The following is a 21,909-nucleotide window of genomic DNA, read 5'->3' on the forward strand; positions in this document are numbered from 1 at the left end:
CCTTCATAAAAAGAGGTCACATATCTTTGTTAATCAGATCAGTTAAGTAGGGAGTAGAGCTGCATTTGTACCTGTTAGTCCTACAGCGTATTGTGCTGAGATGATCATTGTTCCTTAACCCATTGTTCCTAATCGGGGGCAGCCAGTCTCTGAATTTGTGGGAACTGAGTAGTGATTTGCCAAACACGGAACACAATTGTTCTCTGCGGTGGGAAAGTGGGGGAACATTGAGTTGGGAACATATTCCACTGTAAGACCTATTGAGACAATATTCATAAGACAAAATGATACGAAAAGCCCTGCGCTGTAATTTTTCTAGACATTCCTCTTGCTTTTTTGATAAACATGAGTACCAGACAGGGGTCGCATATTCTAGAGTAGGTCTGACATATTGAATGTACACAGTAACCAAATCTGGAATGGGGACACCATAACATTTTAACTGACGTAGGAAAATCAATCTACGATTGAATATTTTACACATAGCATCAACCTGTTTGTCCCATTTGAGATTATCTTGTATTAGTAAAGGAGATTTTTTTATATATTTATTCCCATATGGGGGTATATTAAAAAAAAAATTGAAAAGTGTGTTTTGGGGATTCTACTTACATATCTTTACTTAAGTAACATTTTCCAAAGCCTATAAGTGACTGAATAGTTATGAGGACATTGTAACGATCCAAAATGGCTACTATTGAAACAAAACCTACTCAGGGATCCGCCAGTTAAGTGAAAGCAACACAAAAATAATTTTAGAAGGAACAAGATGTTTCAATTCTGTTAGCCACTGGTCAATTTCTTGTGACTGTTAATTCAAGAATACTTAAATTATTATTATTATTTACATCAAATTTGGCAGTATGGATTCAGTGATTATAAAAATAGTAAACAAGCGGAAGTTCATGAAAAAACTAAGAATGATTGAATTACGTGCAGTACATGTCAGACAATTATAAGGACATGTACATATTAGTTTGAATCCTGGGCGAACAGCCCACTAAAAATGTGTTCTAGTTTCAAATTTGTAGTCGAACACAAACAAGGCCAAAGGCCAAAAAAAAAGGGAAGAGAATAACAAACTAGTTTACTTGTACTTCCTGTGCATATTAGCCCATCAAATGGCAAATCGCCTTTTAATAAATATTTCCTAGATTGCTATCCAAGGGGGACAAATCAACCCCTCGCCGATAAGCAACCGGACCCTACCAAAAAGCACCCACCAAAACAGGAAAGCCACATGCACAGAAAGTAAATCAGGCAAAATTATTATAATTACAGTCTAGCAAATACACTATCCCAATTTAATACAATCATAAGATATAAAATGAACGAGCACGGCTGAAATGGGGCACGGGGCACATTACTGCATGTAAAAGAAAAACCTACGTACAACACCAATAGGTTGGCAACTGAACTTCGGTAACAATTTGAGCCATCTTGACAGGTCCAAAAGTAAAAGAAATCAAGCTCAAAGAGACATGTTTCTCCTACCACACCCAGTCCTAAATCCTCAGTGGGCAAACATGTGCGCAGGGTTTTTATACTGGTACTGCTAGCCTAGTACTTTTCCACTGAACTGGAATGCAATGTAAGTAATCTATGCAAATAATTAGAACACTCCTGCCTTAATACAGTGAACTGCTTTTGGCGAGCCCATGCTAATCCATGAATTGCTAAATGTGTCAATTGAGTAGAGAGCCAGGCTAGTAGAAAAAAGGAACAATTGGCTTGGCCAGCTGGTGGAAGCTCTAATTTACAAATGCACCCTGGTATGTGTAGTGAATGACTTTTCAGCTGGCACATCTATCAATAGCACTACAAATTATTCCATTCCTATATAGTATTAGACAGCAAATTAAAGTGGTTTTCGCTACACTATGATGCCCTAAAGTTGCGCGCATTATGTCTCCAGATATCAATTAGTCTTGCCAAACATCAGCATTGATGAACTTCAAATTCACCAAGTTGCTTACTGGTACAGTTACCCTATTAAAACTTTATGCAAAATCATGTAAACAATGACAACATTGTTATATTTAGCCCAGAAAACAAAAACGGGACAAAACGAAGTGTCCGTAAATTAGTCTAACAAGTAGATGAAGGGTTGCCTAACGTGGAATACTGGAACAAGTTCAAGGAAATTCCCAAAATTATTGGTGAGAAAACGTTTTGGCGTAGACAAAATTATTGTAAACAACAATAATCTTTTATTTGGGAGGATTTTGTTGAACTTGTTCAAGCCCCCACGTTACCCCTCGCCTATAGTAGCCCAACTTATGGACACCTCATTTTCTCCCCTTTTTTGTCTTTTGGGCTAAGCATCAAGATGTTATCAATTTTCACATGATTTCCCACTTATTTTTGTTAGGGTAACTGTGCCAGTAAGTAACTCTGTGAATTTGAAGCTCATCAATACCCACATTTGGCGAGACTAGTTGATGATATCTGAGGAAAAGGTAAATGCGCGCAACTTTGGGTAAAATAGTAGCCATTTTGGTTCTTTACTATGTTCTCATAATTATTCAGTCACTTATATGCTTTAGAAAATGTTATTGAAGTAAGGATATGTAAGTAGAATCACCAAAATACACTTTTCAAAAAAATAAAAAAATAAAAATATACCCAAATATGGGAACAAATATATTACACGGCAGGGATTAATGATTTATGTAAATTAGGCACCCTTCCAAAAAGAATTTGAGGTGTCACCCCTTCTAAATATCTTCTCTAGGGCTATAAGAATCTATCTGCCAAGTTTGGTGCACGATTCCAACCATATGCCACCTGACTACATACCGATAGATTTTTGTAATGACAAGTGGCGCACAAAAAGTACTTTGAACTCTGAGGAAAGAAGATATGGGTCTGAGCATATAATCAAAATAAATAAATTTTGTTTGTCAAACACAAGTAGTTTAGTGGGAAGAAGGGGTTATCGTGCACCCTCGGAAATCAATTTCTAACTGACGTCTCTAGGTCAGAAAAAATGCGTAGAAAATGATTTGCTATGTTAAAATTTTTTTAAAATCTCCCAGAATTACGTGATAACGATCATCATTTTGTGCTAACACGGAAAAATTTTGCGCTAACCCTGTAAGCACTAATCCCTAGTTACGGGTTGTACGCATGGCAGAAACAAAACCTGTGAAATACACTTACCTTTTTGCTTATGGTAAGCAGAGCCATGAAATTGGGCTCTGGTTGAAAGGAAACTAACCTAATGTCTTATTTCTGAGAAAAGATGGGAAAAAAACAGTTGTTAGATCGGACGCGGCAGATATTTTGTGGCATACGTGTAGCCTTGGAAACGACATTTGCCACACAAGTGTTTTTATTTGAAGTATTCGGTCCCTTTCTAAATGCACACTGAGGCAGTAGTACTTTAGTGCTGTTGTATTTGGTGCTTATGGTGGAGGTGGTGGTTCACTGTAATTACACAAATTACAATATTTCACTTTAGTATTAACAATTACAGAAAAACATAATAAACCATTTAGATTAACTAGTCAAACATATGCGATTGAGCTTGAGCCTTCACTTGACATAGTGTGTACATTATCCCTGTACGTGTAATTAAACACACCCCAAAACATATAAATCTTTACTTTAAAAGCTGCAAATCATCTTAATAAATCACTCAGAATATGATAAATTATAACCATGAATAAATCAACAAGGCTTACCGATTGTGTTGGATCCGAATCTACAACATTTGGGACTTAGAAAACCTGATAATTTTACAATTATTTGGGGAGATAAATTTGGTACATGTCCATTATTTACGAATCATCGGAATCATAAAGAGTTTAAACTTTGACCTTACAAATGTATGATATCAAAAGAGGGCGCTTTTACAAAAGTACGAACACAATACAATACAATATTTTATTTCATCACAATTAAAAGACATAAAAACAATATACATATATTTAGACACGTAAAAATTTAGAATTTAGAGTAGAAAACTTGAGTTTATGAAAAGGTAATAAGTATAAAACCACCAGCAAAAATCCCTACTTTGAAAAAAGAGAAGCTTGAAAACGAAAAGCTTATTGTTATAAAAAAGTATTCAAATCTGCATGCTAATATGCTAGGTTATTTATTTTAAAAGGTCTAATCTGAATTGTAAAAACATTGCAAACAGACAGTATTTATCTGATAAAATTAGAATTATAGAGATGAATGGCACTAGGTAAAAAAAGAAAAATCTGAACCGGTTTGTGTGAGTGGGGAGCACTGTAATCGGGAACGATTAACGAACAGTTTTACCGCAACAAACTAATATTTCCAATCAAAGGTATGCGTGATCATAAATTAAAGTTTAGAAAACACTTTGAAATAACAACTATGAATAAACCCAAATTAAATTTCACAACTTGCCGCTACAGTACACATATGATTTCAGCCGTGTCCATACAATGTAATATACACGTTGTCTGTGTGTGTCACGTTATACAAACAGCACTCGCATGTTTTTCGCAACTAGCACTCACCTTGATTTTTGAGAGTCAAAATTTTGACCCCAGAAATTCATTCTCGCAAGAATAACACAAAACCACCCAGTATATTTAATAATGGCTGAGTGCACATTTATATCCTACTTTAAAATACTCTTTCCAATAATTAACATCATTATGTTTGAAACGCATTTTGTAGCCCAATTGAGCACATTCCAATTGTATGTATCATTTGCAGTTGTCCAATGAATAGGGGCAAGTAGGTGAAATGTTGACGAAAGGTTTTCAAATTTTAAAGATAACTTTGATGTGCCGCTAGAGGGTGCCGTCTCGGGTGATGACGTCATAATGCTTGTTTTTTTTTGGAAATATAATATTTGTGGCCAAATCTGACATTTGTTTGATGGTGCATTTTGCTAGTGTCCAAAATCATATTTAGCCCATCCAAAACATGAAGGGGTTGCTTGGTTAAATGGAATCCCACTTCCAATTGCAGTTTTCACACTTTTTAATGATAATGAATCCATGAAATCATGTTGTCTTCTTTGCTGTTAGCTTCAAAGGTTGTGAAGTAATGTAAACAAAATAATGCAGGGCAGGAAGAAATTTAGTGGGTTGGCCAAACTTTTACAGGGGCAACATAATATGTTAGCAGGGCGGCCAGTACACTTAAAACTTCTTGTGGAGAACACACCTACTGCATTAGTAAATGTGTACTTTTTCAATTATCTTATTTTACCATCTGGATGATTACGTGTGTATTTATAGTGCCAAATGTATATGCTACATGTTTATAAAAATTGTACCTCACTGACATTTTGAAACGGCAATGTGTAAATATTTTTTACGATGGTGGACACCATTCAGACTAATGGCGTGAAACAATGTTTTGCCACATTTTTCTGAGTGTATTCTTCAGTTCCATTTATGAAACCCTAATTGTATGTATTTACTATTAATTCAGATGTATGAAAGATAAGCTTGGATGGCAGTGATTTATTTACGTTTATGAAGTTCGCTTCAAGAGACTTTTCAAGTTGGTTCCTTTCAGCTTTCATTGGTGTCACGTAATTGTTTTAGGCAAAGACTGGAGTTCAACATAGGGATATTAACAAGACATGCTTTTCTACCCTCAGAATGAATGGATGGAAGCATCATAGCCAGAAACCTCATTGTTTTTGTTATTTAAAATTGAGCTTGGCCATAACAGAAAGACATCTAAATACATCAGTGTGTAAACACCTTCAATCGTGGACCCCTTTCGTCCCTATTTTGTTTGCACTCTAACTTTTTAGGAAGAACTCCCATATTTTTTGTAAACATTTTGTTTCTTTTAAAATCTAGACTCCATAACAGACTGTCTATTGACAAACTTGTTGGTCTGTCGTCCCTTTTGTTACTCTATGTGTTCAGTATGTCACAATTAAGGAACCTTGGTAAATGACTGCACAAGTTACTGTTTCTATTTGATTTTTCCTTGGGCTTCAGGTGCTGTGTTTGAACCACAATCATATTGAATGTATCTTGCCGCGCCCCAAGGCTTGTGGAAGTAAAGGATACCTAAAGGGATACAGAGAAGACCTGACAGACATTTATAGCCCTGGGAATTTCACACCCATTCTAGAAAATCTGGAAGTACTCCATCTAGGGTAAGATTTGAATTGGTAAATGTGTTAAAGAAAAGAAAAAAAATTATGTTTAAAAATGTTCACAAATGTTTTCAAAGGCTAGGAAGCATTACTTCAAGTAGAAAGAGTGTGTAACAACTTAGACACAACTTCATGACATGGGCATGACATTAGTCACATTATTCACAACTTCATGACTTAGTCACAACCCGTGACATGGAATTGATAAACTTCAATATTAAAGTTGCACACCCATGCTTTTCAAAATAAAAAATGGACTTTGTATTCTATCCTAACAAATGTTTAATTTGTCTGTTTTGTTTCAACAGGGACATGGTTTTCATTTTACGTACAAATCTCCCCATGAGAGCAAATGTTTGATCTTGTAACCAATAAATCCAATTTTGTGAAGAATTGTTTGTTTATAAGTGTCATTCAAAAGTGAATAACTTTCATATTGCCTTGAAAATAGCAATTGGCAAAAAATATCTATTTTTTTGGGTGGTGACACTCAAAAAATAGCATGGGGAATGCATCTTGAAAACATAAAATATACAAATGCCATGTAGGAAACGTATTTGAAACTTATTATCTGTATTTTTTTTTGGAATGTGGTTTATTTCTAACAATGTTTTCAACTGGTGCTTTTAACTGAAAAGAAAGTAATTAAGTACACAAAAATGGTGTTTCAAGCTGATTTCTACGACAGGAAAAAAGTTGTATGTATAATTCTTATTTTAATCATTTTAGAAAATAATATTCTATTAGAATGAAATTCCGCTATGATACTAAAAGTTCTTATGCATATTATTCAATTGTCCAAAATGTACATGTTTGTCCACTTTGGAACTGACCACATACTACAAAAAGGTGCAGTAATTGGGTCATAACTGTAGAGGTGTACATGTTCTACATAACCTGCTGAGGACCGTCACACAAAGGGAAAACAACAGATCCTTTCAGTCCTTGGGCATTGGGTCTTTTGTTATATGCTTAGTCTATGGGAGAGTGTTACAGCACAGGGACAAAGGGAAACACAAAGCATTGTCCTCAAGAGTATAGTAAAACACGACTGTCTGTACACGTGAGTGTCAAAAGCACTCAACATGCCTATGTAAAATTAAGTTTGCAACTTTAGTAGTACCATAAATGTGATACATACGTATAATACTTTTATTAAGTACTTATGCTAGGTATATCAACACTTCTGCAAATGCCTCTGTTATCCTTTTTTTTCAGATATAATGGAATCACTGACCTAATTAGGCTTCAGATTAGCCGTTTACCATCTCTCAAGGCTCTCTTCTTACAAGGCAAGTTTGTATATTGGAACTTGAAAATATGTTTTATCATATCTGCAAAAGTTTGGTACTCCATCCATCAATTTCATTAATTTTGTTACCTCTCTTCCAGGAAACGAGATCAGCAAAGTGGAAGGCCTTGATAGCTTACAGGATCTAAGAGAGATAGTTTTGGATCGCAACAGAATTAAAGGGCTATCAGAGTATTCTTTCATGAATCAGTGGAACTTAGTGGAGCTTCACATGGAAGAAAACAGAGTAAGAGATCTGTCTCACTTGCAGTATCTGGAGAATCTTCAGAGGCTGTATCTTGGCAGTAATAGATTACAGGTACATTGGGAACTTACATTGGGAACTTCTTTTTATAAACTAAATTCAATATTTTTTGAAACTCTACTTTTTATATAACTTTAGTGGTGTGCTACATGTAACAGGAAGTCTTGTTTATGTTTATGTTTTTATTCTCATATCAAAATCAGTTGTCAATTAAGATACTAAATTATGACCTGAATGGATATGTTCTGTAGATTCTTGAGTTTAAGGTGGTTTCATGCAATACATGATGATATCATATCCTGTCACTTTTGTGGAACACTTTTCATATGAGGTCTTTTGTCTGCGCATTTTTAAATGCCACAAGTTTTGCAAATATCTATGTTGGTCTTAGTTTGTGATGAACAGATCTATGTTTGTAACAGATAATCTACTTCACCTTGTGCACTCACCCTACCAATATACATAGCCACCATGGGCGTCGCCAGGATTTTTTCTAGAGGGGGGCAAATTTTTTTTTTGCCAAAAAATGCTTGTATTTCTCAACACATTCTCGATTTATCAGTTTTAGAGGGGGGGCAGGGACATTTTGCCCCTCCCCCCAACTCATTAAATTTACACCACTTTGTCTTCGCGCCTCTTTTTCTTTTCTTTTTTTTCTTTTTTTTTTCTTCCTTTTTTTTTGTTTTTGTTTTGTTTGCTTTTCCAGGGGGGGGGGCAAGTGCCCCCCCTTGCCCCCCCCCTCGCGACGCCCATGATAGCCACTAATCATAAATACCTGCGATGGTTTACCTAATTCTATTGATCAAAAGCCTGTCAAGTAGGTGGTCTTAAACAGTTGTTTAAACACCGATCAGAATTGTTTTTGATGGTGTAGAGACCCTGCTCTCCGTGCCAAATACATGCCAGCTAAAGCTGGTTGCTTGAGAAACACTGATAATCCATATAAGGAAATATTGAGCAAACCATACGCATGACTTTTCCACTTTTTATGGTTTTTAATTGAAAAGGTATTTCAAAATGAGGATAATTTGTGATGGAGCAGTTATAAACATGACATTTAAAACCATTTAGGTTCTTTATCACCGATAATAGCCCGGGCCAAAATTGGCAGACACTTGGCCTCTGTAAAATCGAAGGGGGGGGGGGGCTTTCAATTTTTGATTTTCCACGGCCCCAATATCCAGGGATTCCGGTGCCAGGGCTCGTCTGCTCGGACGGTGATTCAACTTTGTTCCCCTCAGCCTTTGTTTTCTCTGAGTGGTTCACTAACATCAGACTTCCTGACTGCTTCTGGAGTCCCTCTACAATCTGAGGCGGATTCTTCTCCTAAGGAGAAGAAGCAGAAGAAACGCAAGTCGAAGGATATGTATACTGATAGTTCTGTCGGCCACAAGCGGCATAAGTTCTCTCATAAGGACACGGCTTTGCTTCAAGCAATTCAGAACTTGTCTGAAACCTTTTCAGCCTTTTCAAAACAGACTCCCGCTGCTGATCTGGACTTATCGCCCCCCTTCCCAGCCTTGACCGCCTCCAAACCCTAACATACCTCACACGAGTTCCACTCCACCGGACTCTCCAATCATGTCGGTATTCGCCCCTAGTTCTTTCGGCACTCCTATGGACCTGCCGTCTGAACCTCCCGCTGAAGACCAAGATGTTGTCTCTTCTCAGTCACTTCATGAGGACGAGGCCGAACATGAAGAAGACTCCATGGCCATGCTCTATCGCTTGGTACAACGAGACATGGCACATGTATTGGGATTTCCTGAGCCCATGAAGCTGGCACCTCGTTCAAACAGCTCCCGACTCACGAGTCACTCCCGATCCTACCCCAGTGGTTCCCTTCGATCGGGTTTGCTCGCAACAGATTCAGTCTGTGTTCGACCAACCCAAACTGCGTCGTCCTATAATTCGCCTCTTTGAGTTTATACTCCTTCCCGGCAGACGACATGACTCAGTATCTTACCATGCCTACCATTGCTGATGACGTGCCTGATAAACTTGCATCCGATTCTGGTCATCGGGCTCCGACTACATCCTTGTTCCCAGACACTGCTCAGAACCGTAACGAGAAGGCGTTTCTGAACATTGACGGCACCGCTCGTTTTGGTATAACCCATACGGCGTTTTGCCTCCTTCTGTTCGAATACTTATTCCAGGGGTTTCAGACCAATTCCACCATCCCGGCTGAAATGCTAGGCTCTGCCTTTCGCTGTCTGGACCATTCACTTCGGGCAGTTCTTGGCAAACTTACTCGTGTTTGTTGTCATAGCATGGAGATATGACGGGCAGCAGTTTTGGATGCCGTATTTCTGCCCACCGATGGAGCTCGCAAGCGTCTTGAGTCCCTTCCCATCCAGGAACGAGACCTCTTTCAGGTTTCAGTCTCGTATTCAGGCTGATGCTGACCGTATCAAGGCTACGGAGAAGATTAATGTGGGCAAGGTTAATCCCAAACTGCCTCCTCAGCCCTGTTGGGTAGTACCTGCAGCCAGAGGCTGGGGCATCCAGCGGCACTCATCAGCTACTGGCCCTTCCTTTCAACCCTCTCAGCCATTTATACCCCGTCGTCCTCCGCCTGAACCGTCAAGCCGTGGTTTTCGTTCCACTACTCGACGGCCTGCCAATCAACAGGGCACCTCCTGCCCTTCAGCCTCGACCGCCGCCCCCCGGCAGCAATTCGGCTGGCGGAAGTGACTATGCTCAGTGACTATGGGCCCCATCACAGGACCTGTGGGAGCCCATTTGGCCCATTTCTCACGTAATGTGACGTGTCGTGCCAGCTCTCCTGCGTCAGGACCGGTTTGATTGGTAGCATTCTGCCTCGATGGTGTCCAGTCCCTGCAGAGGTGAGCCACAGCACCAGTTATATGCACTTTCAATATGCCGTCACATGTCATGTGATTTTGTCATGACATCACTTAAATTCTCATCTTAAACACATCCCGGTTTAGGTACATCCCAAAATTCGACCCAATTAGACCTGTAATTTTGGAGATATAGACCTTTAAAATATATTGTGACCCCTGATGACGTCATCGTGACGTCATGTCAATTTTCATCTATAACACATCCAAGTCTAAGCAGAGTGGGGCGAGGGCTGGATGTTATAGAAAAAAGCGAGGGCTGGATGTTATAGAAAAAGTGAGACAGTTTTTGTTTTTACTGGTAACCTGACCCTTGGAAAATCAAAGGGGGGAGGGAAGGGCTGGACAGCATCTTTCTATGGAGCACCCTTCAATGTGGATGCTACTGTTTGTGAATTTCACTCTTCACTGCTCGCACTGTCACATGCCCAGCTTTTGTGTGATCTTGGCAACTCTGCATCTTTTGAGATACTTGTTGCATATAGCCTGTAGGTTCTCCGCAAAGCTGATTGGGAAGTTGTAGATAGTAAACTCCTATGTAAGTCTTGGAAGGCTTGCATTGTTATACATCCACAGCTTCATTGATTCCATTTCTCTAGCATTCATGCCAATTGCCAGCGTGCAATAGAGGGCACTATGGTGACATGTTCATTCATAAAAGGCTAGATGCATATTAGAACCTGTGTTCTGCACTTTTTTATGTTTTTTTGTACCTATACAAAAAGCAGTGCCGGTGTCACATGAAAATCCGACTCCTATGAAAATCGGACCCCTATTTCCCTATTATTGTTTGATCCCTCGCACGTGACAGGTCACTCTCCCGAAACGATCCTAAAAATAGCATAGTATCGTACTGCGCAGTACTACTAATGAGTCCACATTTCATGGAGTCGGATATTCACGCTACACCTGTCTAACTTTTTCCTTTAATTTATAGTACGCTAGCAATTTCAGCTCAAGATTCAGTAGCGCAACAGCATGAAACAGTCAATATCAGATTATTTCTTTTGTGTTTAATAAAGACCAGCTTAAAAAAAACGCGGAAATCGGCAGATTCACAGAAGAGTTTCATGCCTAATCTGAATAAGTGCCCTTTAAAAAAAACTTTGTGCCCTTTTTGTGCTAGCGGCTGTTACGAGTGCATATTGTTAATTAGTGTGCATAATCGTGGGTTTTGAACAGTGCCCCCACTGACAGATGGTACCAGCCCCCCCCCCCCTTCACTATTAGATTTTGTGGAGGCCAAGTGTCTAGAGAAAAGAACGTGTCTACATTTTCATCACGGATGTGCCAGTGCCCTTTTTAAGAAATTGTTACCACCCCCAATAAAAATGAACTTTCTACGCCCCTGCATATAGACCACAGACTGTATTCTGTGGCATTCTTGTCGCATTTGTCTGTTTGGTGCAAATTTCTTCATGGCATTGGCTTTACACCTAATAGCTGGCTTGTCTTCTATTTATGTGTGTCTATATCGGAACTCTTTATCAGTGTCAACCAAGGTCTGGCATCCTTCTGGATCTTCGGATGTTAGAGTTAGGTCATCTGCAATTGTTGTGATGTCAGAAGTATGTTGGTATCCAGCATGCTTTATTTCATCTACAAGAACTAGGCACAGGCTGAAGACAAATAGAAATTGTATGCATGTTATCAGGCAGCCTTGGAATACTCCAACAAGGCACTATATCCAGTCTGTAGTCCAATCTCTGGTCTTAACTTGGATGAAGTGGTCATTGTAGTAATTAAAGACAAGCTTGCCGATATGTTCAGGTATATAATACCACTCAAGCGCAAACTGGATGAGTTAGTATGGGACCCATGCGTTTTGAATGTCCAGCCAAGTTTTCACAATCTGTTTTCCTTTTTTTTTTCTTGCCATCGTAAAGCATTTTAGTAAGTGCTTCAGTGTGTTCTACGCATTCTGAGATTTTCTCCATGAATCCCTTTTGGAAGGATTGGTCAATATATCCATTTGCACAGCGATATGCTATTAATCTTGGAGCAAGGATTTCTGCTAGCATTCTTCTCTGTTATTGGTATGAAGAGTGAGAGATCTTTTGTATTTTCACCTTTGGGAATTAGGATTGTTTCTCCAATTCTCCAGCTCAAAGACATAACTGCAGTCCTCCATATACTGCAGATTACCCTATGAAGCAGCTGTGTGATTGTGATCTCTTTTCTTGTTATTGAAGATTTATTTAAAGTAGGGGCCTATTTCTCTGCAGTTAGTTTTTGAAAGGCTGGTTGTCTATTTATGGGTAATGTTGAAGAGCTTCTTTGCAAATTGATGAGGGACTCTCACAGATTTTTTTTGTTATTAACAGCATTAATTATTAATTTTTACCCCTCAGCCGAGAGGCTTGAGGGGTATTGTCATCGCGTAGGGCGTCCGTCCGTCCGGCTGTCCATATGTTCTGACCATATCCCCCTTGTGGGGTGATGTTCCTTTCAGGACACATCACCCCACTATTTTCACAATAGAAAAACATCACCCCAGAAGGGAATCTTTAGAAAAAGGGATAATGGGAACACAATGCTATCACCCAACAATTCCGTCTGGCTAGACTGTCCGTCCGTCCGTCCACTCTGACCATACCATACTTGTGGGGTGATGTTCCTTTCAGAACACATCAGGGGAGTCGGCAAGTTTTGATATGTTTTGGAGTCAAAAGGTCAAAGGTCAGGGTCACCGTGCTGAGTTAAAGGTAAATGGTTTCCGGATGATATCTTGAGTTAGAATCACATTTCGCTGTCTAACTTTGATAGGGGGTTGCCCTTGGGTACAGGCAAGTTGGGATTGGTTTTGGGGTCAAAGGTCAAAGTTCAAGGCCACCATGGTGAGTTAAAGGTAAATGGTTTCCGGATGATGACTTGAGTTAGAAATCACATTTTGCTGTCTAACTTCGGTAGGCGGTTGCCCTTGGGTACAGGCAAGTTGGGATTGGTTTTGGGGTTAAAAGGTCAAAGGTTAAGGTCACCGTGGTGAGTTAAAGGTAAATGGTTTCCGGATGATAACTTGAGTTAGAAATGAGATTTTGGTGTCTAACTTTGGTAGAGGGTTGCCCTTGGGAGTAGGCAAGTTGGGATTGGTTTTGTGGTCCAAAGGTCAAGGTCACCGTGGTGAGTTAAATGTAAATGGTTTCCGGATGATAACTCAAGTTAGAAATGTGATTTTGGTGTCTGACTTAGGTAGGTGGTTGCCCTTGGGTACAGGCAAGTTGGAATTGGTTTTGGGGTCAAAAGGTCAAAGGTTAATGTCACTGTGGTGAGTTAAAGGTAAATGGTTCCGATTGATAACTTGAGTTAGAAATGAAATTTTGGTGTCTAACTTCGGTAGGGGGTTTCCCATTGGTACAGGCATGTTGGGACTGGTTCTGGGGTCAGAGGCCAAAGGTCAAGGTCACCATGTTGAGTTAAAGGTTAATGGTTTCCGGATGATAACTTGACTCTGGCTGAGGGGTTTCAACAGCAACGCTGTTATTTTTTCTTTCTTCAAAAGAATAAGTTTAATGCTGCTCAGAGAGATGCTAAATCTCTTTTTTAGTTTGTGAGGGTCAGAAAAGAACCAGGAGGAACTCGAGGTTTGGGACAGTATGCTCTACTCTTCGTCAGGAGACAGATGGATTCCAACACCCAAAGATTTGTTATGTAGGATGACAGAAGCAGTAGATGCTACATGTAGCTGATCTGTTGGTTGTCAGTGTGGTGGAAGAAAGTTGTGAAAAAAGGTTGTCAAGGGTATAGGAGACCCATAGAAGGTGGAGGAACAAAGCTTTCTGTACATTATATGTGACCCATTGGATTATCTGGAGAGGATGGGGTTCCAGATGTCACTGATGGAGAAACCAATATCTTGAGGTACGACTATTTACTGTGTGCTGACTAAATACATAAAACAGCCAATGAGTTGTGCAATAAATACACCTACGACGCGTCGCACTTAAAGGGAATATACATCATTTGCTTTTGCTGTAATTTTCAGAAATGGATGGAATTGGGGGGTTAAAAATATATAGCAAATATAGTTGCACTGACTTTTTGAGGTTTTGGGTTCGAAAATGCTATAAAAACCAAGAAAAATGATCATTTTCCTGTAGTCTGGTTCCCTGACTCCATATAAGAAGAAACAGAGCAGTTTACATACATTGGGGAATTGTAACGTCAGGGAACCAGTCTAGCTGGCTCGTACCCGTTCATAGGTTTGTAATCGATTGCAAACAAGTGCATTGGTCAATTGGGGCCAGTATTTGAAAAAAAGCCAGTTGTTTCCAACGCTGATCGGCCGATCAGCGTTGGAAATTGATACAAAAATACCACTTTTCTTGAAAATGACAGTATACCAGGTGCCATGATTTTACAGGATGCTTTACACTGTCATTCACTAACAGTCCAGCAAGGTATTTCAAAATGATTTGGTAGTTTTATTTTTTGATGTTTGCAAATGTTGTATTTTCCCTTTAAGACGTGTTTTGTGAAATGGATCGCAAGACGCGTCGCAGCGTAGATTGCATCGTAAGTTACGATGAGTTTCATGAAATCGGGTGCTGGATAGAGCAGGTAGCTCATACTGTTCAGAATCTCCCCGCGACTGTTGGTCTCTTGTTTCCAATTGGGCAGGCTGGAGGCCACTATGACTATCTGATTGTCTTGTGCAACTGACATGACTGAGAATTAGTAGTAGACTCCTAGTGTGCAGATTCCTAGTCTGAACGTTTGGTCTTGCTGGTTCTTGTGAGATTGCAGCAGGTTGTGAATTTTCTCGGATACCATGCTTGTGGAAGATACGTTGAATGTATTGGAAGTTCAACGTAAAGTAACACAGGGTGATGGAACTAATGGGCTTTGGGTGTAATAGACGCAATGGTGTGTGTGTTGGGGAGGGTTGATCTGGGATCCTTGGTACACCCAACCTAATTCGACCAGGGTATCCCCTATATCTAGCTGGCAACGGGATCTTTTATATCTCTGTGCCCACACTATACTAACCACAATTAAGGATATCTAACCTCCCTGGACACACGACCCACTTGCCAGACTATTATGATATTTTCTCATGCCCATTTGACACAATTTACTCAAGATGCATGGGCAATGGGGCCTGATCCCCTACTCACAACCTGAGTGCCTGACTACAGGATCATTTTATCCTCATACCCATACCACCTAAGCCCCAATTTCCACTCCCAAGACAGCAAAGTCACATATTCTTGTCTCCTAACGAGATTAAGGTTCTAGTAGGTTAACTTTGCCCCATTTCTCGAATCATCGCAGTCAAAGACATAATCCAGTGCATCAAGCACAGCCTCTATCATCTTTACAAGTCCATACGAGGTCCACCTGCAGATCCACAGAGCCCTCCGGAAACACAAGCCAGGCAATCCCAAAATCTATGAACAAGCATGTGCAGTCATCACCTCCCTTTGTCAAAACAAGTCCAATCACATCCTGTAAGCTGATAAGGGCAGCACCGCAGACTTAAACTGCAGGGAGTGCGCTATCCTTGACTTGGGTTCCCACTATCCCCTTTGCAAGGACCTCACATCATCCATCAAAAGAGACTCCAAGGCAAATTCTTCATCCTCCAGGGGTCTGGTAACATCTTCCAGTACAGGCAGCTCCCACCCACACCTCAAAATGCCCAATCTTCTTCAGACAACCGATGATGAACGAGCCGGATGTTCCACTGCGCCCCATCATGGCCTCATAGGGGGAACACACGTACAAGACAGCCAGACACCTCACATAAATGCTTCATCCCCTAATTAGCAACACCAAACACCAAATCAGGAATTCTTAGAGTTTGCCATCTTCACCTCAGACCTCACCCTCAAGCCAAACTACGTCATAGTAATCAGCTATCGAGTCATTTCTCTCTTTACCAATACACTCAGCGCCAACTGACCTGTGGCATCATCAAAGAGAGGCTTTAACTTGACCCCACACACAAGGACTCCACTGACACCCCATATTGTATTCAGCTTACCCTGTGTCTTGAATAATCTAGCTCCATGTGATGTCCTACATGTATATCATTAGTTCTGGCCGATATAGTACCAGAAAAATTTGAGCAGACGACCATAACCACGGCAGAACACAGACAACATGTTTGGCTTCTTCATCATCAAGTGATGACACCTTCACCATCTGGCAGCATGGGTAAGATTAATATACGCCTCCTCTACTGCCAAAGGTTCTCCTATAAATAAAAGGCCCATTGTTTAAGACAACTATACAGTTCCATCACCCCCTTCGAGAGAATTAGAGTTGTATTTCCAATACATTAGACGCATCCTGTACAAGCATGGCATCCAAGTTTTCATACAGAACCCCTGAAAATCCACAAACTGCGGCAATCTCACAAGAACCAGCAAGACCAAACGTTCAGACTAAGAGTCTTCAGAATTTCATGCCAATGTAACAAAGTGTACATCGACGAGGCTGGTAGTGATCTCCCCAGTTCTACTTCTAAGACCATCAAAAAGTCGTGTGATCTCCAACCTTCCCAATCGGCTGCAAGAGACCAACAGTTGCCTGGAGATAGTGAACAGTATGAGCTACCTGCTATACATCCAGGTAAAGCGAGGACAACCACTGGGTCTATTCCAGAAAATAATACCCCAAGATATTGGTATGTCCATCAGTGACATCTGGCACCTTATCCTCCTCCACACAGTAGGCCTACAATTGTCACCTACATGTACATGTGTACGCAAGGCAAAGCTTAGTTCCCATGCCTTGTATGGGTCTCCTATGCCCTTGACAACCTACTTCAGGACTTCCTTCCGCTACACCGACATCCCACTGGTCAGCTTCATGTAGCATCCTCTGCCAAAGTCATCCTACATAACAGCTCTTTGGGTGTTGGAATCCCTCTGTCTTCTAACGAAGTACCCAACCCTGGTACCCCATCCTCTCCAGATTATCGAATGGGTCACATACACGTACGTAAAGCTTAGTTCCCACACCTTAGTCAGTCTATGGGTCTCATATACCCTTGACAACCTTTTTCACAACTTTCTTCCACCACTCCGACACCCCAATGCTCAGCTACATGTAGCATCTACTGCTTCCGTCATCCTACATAACAAATTTTTGGGTGTTGGAATCCCTCTGTCTCCTGACGAATAGTAGAGCATACTGTCCCAAACCTTGAGTTCCTCCTGGTTCTTTTCTGACCCTCACAAACTAAAAAAGAGATTTAGTTTCTCTCTGAGCAGCATTAACCTTATTCTTTTGAAGAAGGAAAAAAAATGAACCACATTGTTTAAAAAAGTGTAACCATGCAAATGTACATGTACAATTGATCCACGGTGTTTGCTCGTCTGTTTTGGAACACCACTCTCTCTTAGTAGTCTCCATCAGGAGATAAATGTAAACAGTTGCTCACCTTAGTGGGACAATAATTATTTGATAGTTACATGTGTTTATGTTGATTATACCTGTCATATTGTTATCCCTGTGCTAATCCCCATCTATGTGTTTAGATTAGTAACACTACATTGTATAACTATAAGTACTTGATAACAAAATCCTCAATAAATTAAGTAATTTCATTATTTTAGCCAAATGTGGCCACAAGAATGGATCCAATAGGTGAGAGTGGACCGCATCCACGTTTCTATTTAGTATTTTTCTTCGATTTAACTGCCACTAAGACTGCAATATCATTTAATCTCTACTTATTGAAAAAAGAATATATATAATTATATTCATCCGGGTATAGCGCCCTCTATAGTCGGTTTCCATGACATTTTATATATATATGAACATATACCATGTCAAGTTTTACCAAGATTGGAAAAAGTACGTTGTTGTATCTGGAAGTTGACTTACCACCTCCCAACCAAACGCAAAAAATACCAGAGCCTGGATTCAGCAGGACGGTGTTTAACTCATTCAAATGTTATTAAATTTTCAATTTGCCAAGACCTTACTCTCAAATTAGTTCAACAGTAGTTGGATAAACCTTTTTTTTTTTTTTTTTTTTTTTTTTTTAGGATTTGGTGGCTTTTAACATGAACAGTCAACTGCAATGACTAAAGATGAAGAAATTTTCGGATAATTTTCAAAATAAATTAGTGTATATATTTTGTTTGACTGTAGTGCCCTCTACAGTTGGTTTCCATGACAACCAAAGATATATTTGAAAGAGCTACTATAAAGATTATTTGTGCTAAGTTTGATTAAGATCGGTCAAGTCTGCTCAGTTTATGGCGTTTTGTTTCTTACCCTTCCAACCCTAGTGCTAAGAAAATGCATCCAAGCTCAATCAGAGGCAGTTACAATATAAGTGGGCTCCTGAGAGAGAGCATCCCTAAATTTTCACTGTTCAATTTTTTTTCCTATTGGAGACATGCCAAGGATACAAAAATATTGGTGGTGGTGGTTTCGGGGGGGGGGGGGGGGGAATGGGACCCCCCATAGCCCACAGACTATTTCCAAAATGTTTTGTCAGATGCCTTTGGTAGGTTTGTCTGTTTGGCAATATTACTACACTTAGAATGGGCTTCACTTCTGCTTTCCTTCTCATGATGGAAGCTCTTGCCTGTCTGGGAAGAGGCACTGTGGTTTTTATCCTGGCCTACAACCTGCTTGATAGGTTGCGTAGACTGGCTAGGATGCCCCCCCCCCCCCCCCCCCCCCCCCCCCCCCCCCCCCCCCCGTTTGGGATTAACTGCGATGAGCTTTTTGCACAATTGGATCTTACTTGGTCTAGTGACATTCTTGAAGCCTGACTTCCAACATATTGAACCGGTAGCACCACTGCTTGAATCTGCTGAACAACTCCTCTGTCTTGAAGTTCGGTCCAGAGGTTGTTTCTGTAAAATCTGTCCATTAAGTTCCATCTTGCACCCCCACTCTTGCATGAACCCTTTTACATGAGTTGTAGTGGTAGTTAAAGCAGATCCTAGGGTTGCTAATCTTTCATGAGATCTCCTGGCTATTGCCCCAGTGCCAGCAGTCTTTCCCTGCTGTCCACTATCATCTAAGTCTAATGCATGGGCAAGGGGCTTTGCTTTCCTGGATTCTGCTGGGGACCTAAGCGGCCTCAGATGTATATTTTTTCAAGGGTCAAATATCATGCCTGTATTAAAAAGTAGCCAAATGATACCAGGAGACTTTGCGATGTGAAGGTTTGCTAGCTGGCAAGTAAGCTGGATGATTTGTTAAAGGGCAAATTGGCCAGGGCGAGTAGAAAAGTGGGGAGTTTGTCAGTGGGTGAGCTGACCAGCACTCATTTTGAGCTGCTGTACCTTACCATCTTTTTAACGGGATATGTGACAGACATAGAGTTGACTCTGGATCTAGTTGATAACTCAGTGCCCTAAAAAAAATCAGTGTGTTTATGTTTCAAAACATTTACAACATCAAAAGTTTGATTTTGGTTTATAGTGTAAGAGTAGGGATCACAAAAATGTTGAGCAAAAAAAAATCTAAGCCGATGGTAATGGGTTTTTATTCTGATATGACTCATGAAGGAAAAGAAATTCTGTACACCTAGTTGAGATATTCAAAACTTTTAAATTAAAATAAAAGGAACTAAAGCTGTACTGTATGTGCCCTCGGCACCATCGCCAGCTCCAGGGGCATTAAGGGGCCACAGTACCAGCTTGGGGGCACACCACAAAAACATAAAATTCCCTTCTAGATAATTGTTACACTTAAGGCTTTTGTTGAATAGTGATGGGCCCGTGTACCCTGCAGCAAGTCAAGTTTTTTTGTTTCTCTTAACAAACTGCATTCCTTGAGTGTTGTATTTTAACCAAAGAAAGGCACTTTTTTGTCTTTATTTGGCATCTACAACTCTTTTAAAACTATGTCAGTTGAATTACTTTTGCAACAAACCTATCCTGCAGTAGACCTGTTTCACATTATCACAATTATTATTTTGTCACTAAATACAGGCCAGTTTTCCTTTTGGTTGAGATTTCATTCAAACCTAATTTACTATTTAAAATTGCCATCACTTTTGAGAGTGAAAGTTAAAAATAGCAGTGACAGAAACTCTTTAACAATCTTTGTTCTGCATCATGAAAAAAAAATAACTATGTATATCCTTGCAGGATGTCTGTGAGCTGGAAAAGCTTGAAGCACTGCCAAACCTCATCGAGCTGTCTGTTATCAGCAATCCCGTAAGTATAAATAATATTGACGATTGCATGTAGGTGGGAAGCATCTTGTAATCATTGAAACAGGTTGCCCAATATATTTGTCTCAAATACTGGACTCTTCCATACTTTGAGCCACACAGCTACATTTTAAGAAAGATTGTGTTTCGAGAATTAGAAATCCAGACCTTTTCAATTTTAATTTGTTTCATTTTGTTGGGTTTTATTTATTTAATTTTGTTTGCTTGATATTTATTATTGAAGTAGTGTAAATAACCAGGACAATTCAAATTTTGTACCTCTAGAATTCTAGTTATCCAGTAGTTTTGGGGCTTACTGTGGAGAGATTTTGTCTGAAAATGATTGCAGGGTTATTCTTGAGGTCACTGGTCATGCACCTTTGACCTTTTGATTTACCCTGGTTGTTGACACTGATCTCTATATAAAGACTGGATACCAGATGCACCAGTCACACAGTTCAATTTGCATTTAGACCAGTTCACCCAGATCTTCCAAAAATGGCAGCTTATAGGTCCTAGCTTGCACTGTATCAACACGTTTTATGATGTTCTAAAATAGACTGTGGCATTTAAAGTAAACCTAGATGATTGAATAGTTGTGAAGTGACCATGGTCACTGGTGGTGGACAAAAGGTACATTTATTTTATTTATCATTTTACAAGTATTTTACCAGGATAGCCCCATCAGTTATCTAAGAACTGTTCTCCATGGGAGCCCTGGATTAAAACATTAAAACAATACAAATTACAGGACATTCAAAACTAGTTACATGTACTTAATAAAAAATACATATATTTATTTTAAAGTAAATATTAGAAGATACTGAACATACACAAAGTGAAAATTACATATGACAAGCAAAGATATGAATTCCAATTACAGATTGTTAAAAAAAGACATCAGAAAGAAATATATACATGTATGCGAAGTACCGTAGGTCCCCATAAAACAATAAAACGAGAGACACGTAAATCAGGTGAACCACGATGTTACAAAGTGAATCATAACTGTCTATAAAGACGGCAACTTGTCCTTTTTAGATCACCAACCGTTTTTCTTCCAGTATGGCTTCAAATGGCTTTCTCCTGTGGCTGTCTGTATGCTATCCAGTCTTTATATAGAGATCAGTGGTTGTTAATCATTAAGTAGCTTCCATGGTGCATATCAAGTGAAAACAAAGTTTAGATTTTGTATTCAGTAAACACAACTTTTCTGGAAACTGTCTCAAAATTTGGAACAGGTACAGT

The 21,909-nt window shown here is 39.7% G+C and overlaps 1 protein-coding gene across 1 annotated transcript in view; it reads left to right on the forward strand.

The window, feature by feature from the left end:
- The window catches only part of LOC119723310 (leucine-rich repeat-containing protein 9-like), a 165,845-nt gene that overhangs the window by 117,742 nt on the left and 26,194 nt on the right, over positions 1-21,909 (forward strand). The window contains exons 18-21 of the mRNA XM_038193864.1: positions 5,949-6,109; positions 7,328-7,401; positions 7,502-7,719; positions 20,597-20,665. Of these exons, the coding sequence (XP_038049792.1) occupies positions 5,949-6,109; positions 7,328-7,401; positions 7,502-7,719; positions 20,597-20,665 (522 nt within the window). The remainder of the gene's footprint in view (positions 1-5,948; positions 6,110-7,327; positions 7,402-7,501; positions 7,720-20,596; positions 20,666-21,909) is intronic.

Source organism: Patiria miniata, unplaced genomic scaffold, assembly GCF_015706575.1.
Source record: "Patiria miniata isolate m_02_andy unplaced genomic scaffold, ASM1570657v1 HiC_scaffold_17, whole genome shotgun sequence".
NCBI classification, from domain to species: Eukaryota; Metazoa; Echinodermata; class Asteroidea; order Valvatida; family Asterinidae; genus Patiria; species Patiria miniata.